This window comes from Mandrillus leucophaeus, unplaced genomic scaffold (assembly GCF_000951045.1).
Source record: "Mandrillus leucophaeus isolate KB7577 unplaced genomic scaffold, Mleu.le_1.0 Scaffold89, whole genome shotgun sequence".
Lineage (NCBI taxonomy): Eukaryota > Metazoa > Chordata > Mammalia > Primates > Cercopithecidae > Mandrillus > Mandrillus leucophaeus.
Genome location: NW_012109696.1, coordinates 906,604 through 907,986, shown reverse-complemented (window position 1 = coordinate 907,986; position 1,383 = coordinate 906,604). Strand labels below are relative to the sequence as shown.

The 1,383-nt window shown below is 46.2% G+C and overlaps 1 protein-coding gene across 1 annotated transcript in view; it reads right to left on the bottom strand.

Annotated features, from left to right (window-relative positions):
• NSUN2 (NOP2/Sun RNA methyltransferase family, member 2) overlaps positions 1-1,383 on the bottom strand; it is a 51,428-nt gene that overhangs the window by 38,740 nt on the left and 11,305 nt on the right. The window contains exons 4-5 of the mRNA XM_011969410.1: positions 1,139-1,296; positions 417-521 (exon numbers count right to left, since the gene is read on the bottom strand). Coding sequence (XP_011824800.1) covers positions 417-521; positions 1,139-1,296 — 263 coding nt within the window. The remainder of the gene's footprint in view (positions 1-416; positions 522-1,138; positions 1,297-1,383) is intronic.

Sequence of the window (1,383 nt, the reverse complement as noted above, 5' to 3'; positions counted from 1 at the left end):
AGCAGACAGTGGTAACCTGTCTGTAATGGAAAACACTAAGAGACCACCTACCAGGAGACTATTGTCAAGCCAAGTCTGTCCTTTTTCTGAAGGCAAAGAAGCCACTCTGCAACAGTTTTGATGAGAAAACAAGGGCTGTAACATGGAGCTGGCAGAAGTGGTGACATAAAGGAAGAGGTTGGATGTACTAGGAAGAGTTGGCTGAACTCATTGACTCATAAAGCTGCAAATCGCCTGAAAACTTGGATACCAATGTAATGTTGATAAAAGCACCAGGCACTAAAACATTAGGATGTTTGCCAAGTATACCCAGGCTCTTTCATGTTAACAGCAAATGCAGTACCAAGAAATATAATTCAAGTGATAGAGATTAATATCCCAAGCAAATAATCGGCATGAAGCATTGCGGTACCTACCAACTCAGTGGCTGTGGAACTTCAACTTTCTGACCGTCCACCTCCAGGTCCTCTAATTCCTTAAAATATTTGTTCTTTAAGCAATGGAGAATCTCTTTTGCATGGCTATTGAAAAACAAGAAAGTTTCAAACTGATGTAGAAAGCTAAGTTAATACATTGTATCTTTTTAAATTTAAGACTGCAAGTGTTTTAAAACTAAAACCAACTTTTTCATGGAGTGTAAACATTCTTCAGTCACTACTTTTACACTGTATCCCTTCAAAATTTAAGCAATCCACACTGTTTATCCCTAAGAGCAACACTGCATTCCTTCTCTCCTAAGTACACCTACAGTTTTAGTTTCACTTGCGACTCATTTAGAAAGATGTAACTACAAAGATGGGGGGTGGGACGGAGGGGGGAACGACCAAGGGGTTTTATGCATTCTCTATAAATTCTCTTACGTTCAAAAGGTAAGACCCTCAGCTTCCCTCCTGGAAGATTCCCCAGGAACCGAATCTTCCTCAGATCCCATTTTCATTTCCTCTTCTAACCCTGCACCTGCAATACCTCCGTGACCATTTCATTGGACCCTGTGCTCCCACCTCAAGGCTTCCTGAATCCAAACCGCTGAAACGCCACGGTTCTCTGGCATCGTAACACTTGTCGGAGAAAACACCATCGCCCTTAACCGCCAGCATCCTGGCCCCAACTCCCAAAAAATCAGGCACTGCCCCCCTACCTTTTGTAACCAGTAATTCTTAAAGTGGCCGGGAGGGGCTCCCTGAGAGCGTCCATGAACTGGCCCCACTCGCCCTCGGGCACGATCTTGAGCTCCTGGTAGTAGTGCTCGAACAGCTTGTTCTCCTTGACGATCTCGGGGTAGCCTCCTTCCCAGCCCTGAGAAAGGAAAGCGACGTCTACCCCGAGGCCCGAGGAGCTGCCCCTCGCCGCCGCTTCGGAGGCCTCGGGGTCCGGGAGGCCCAC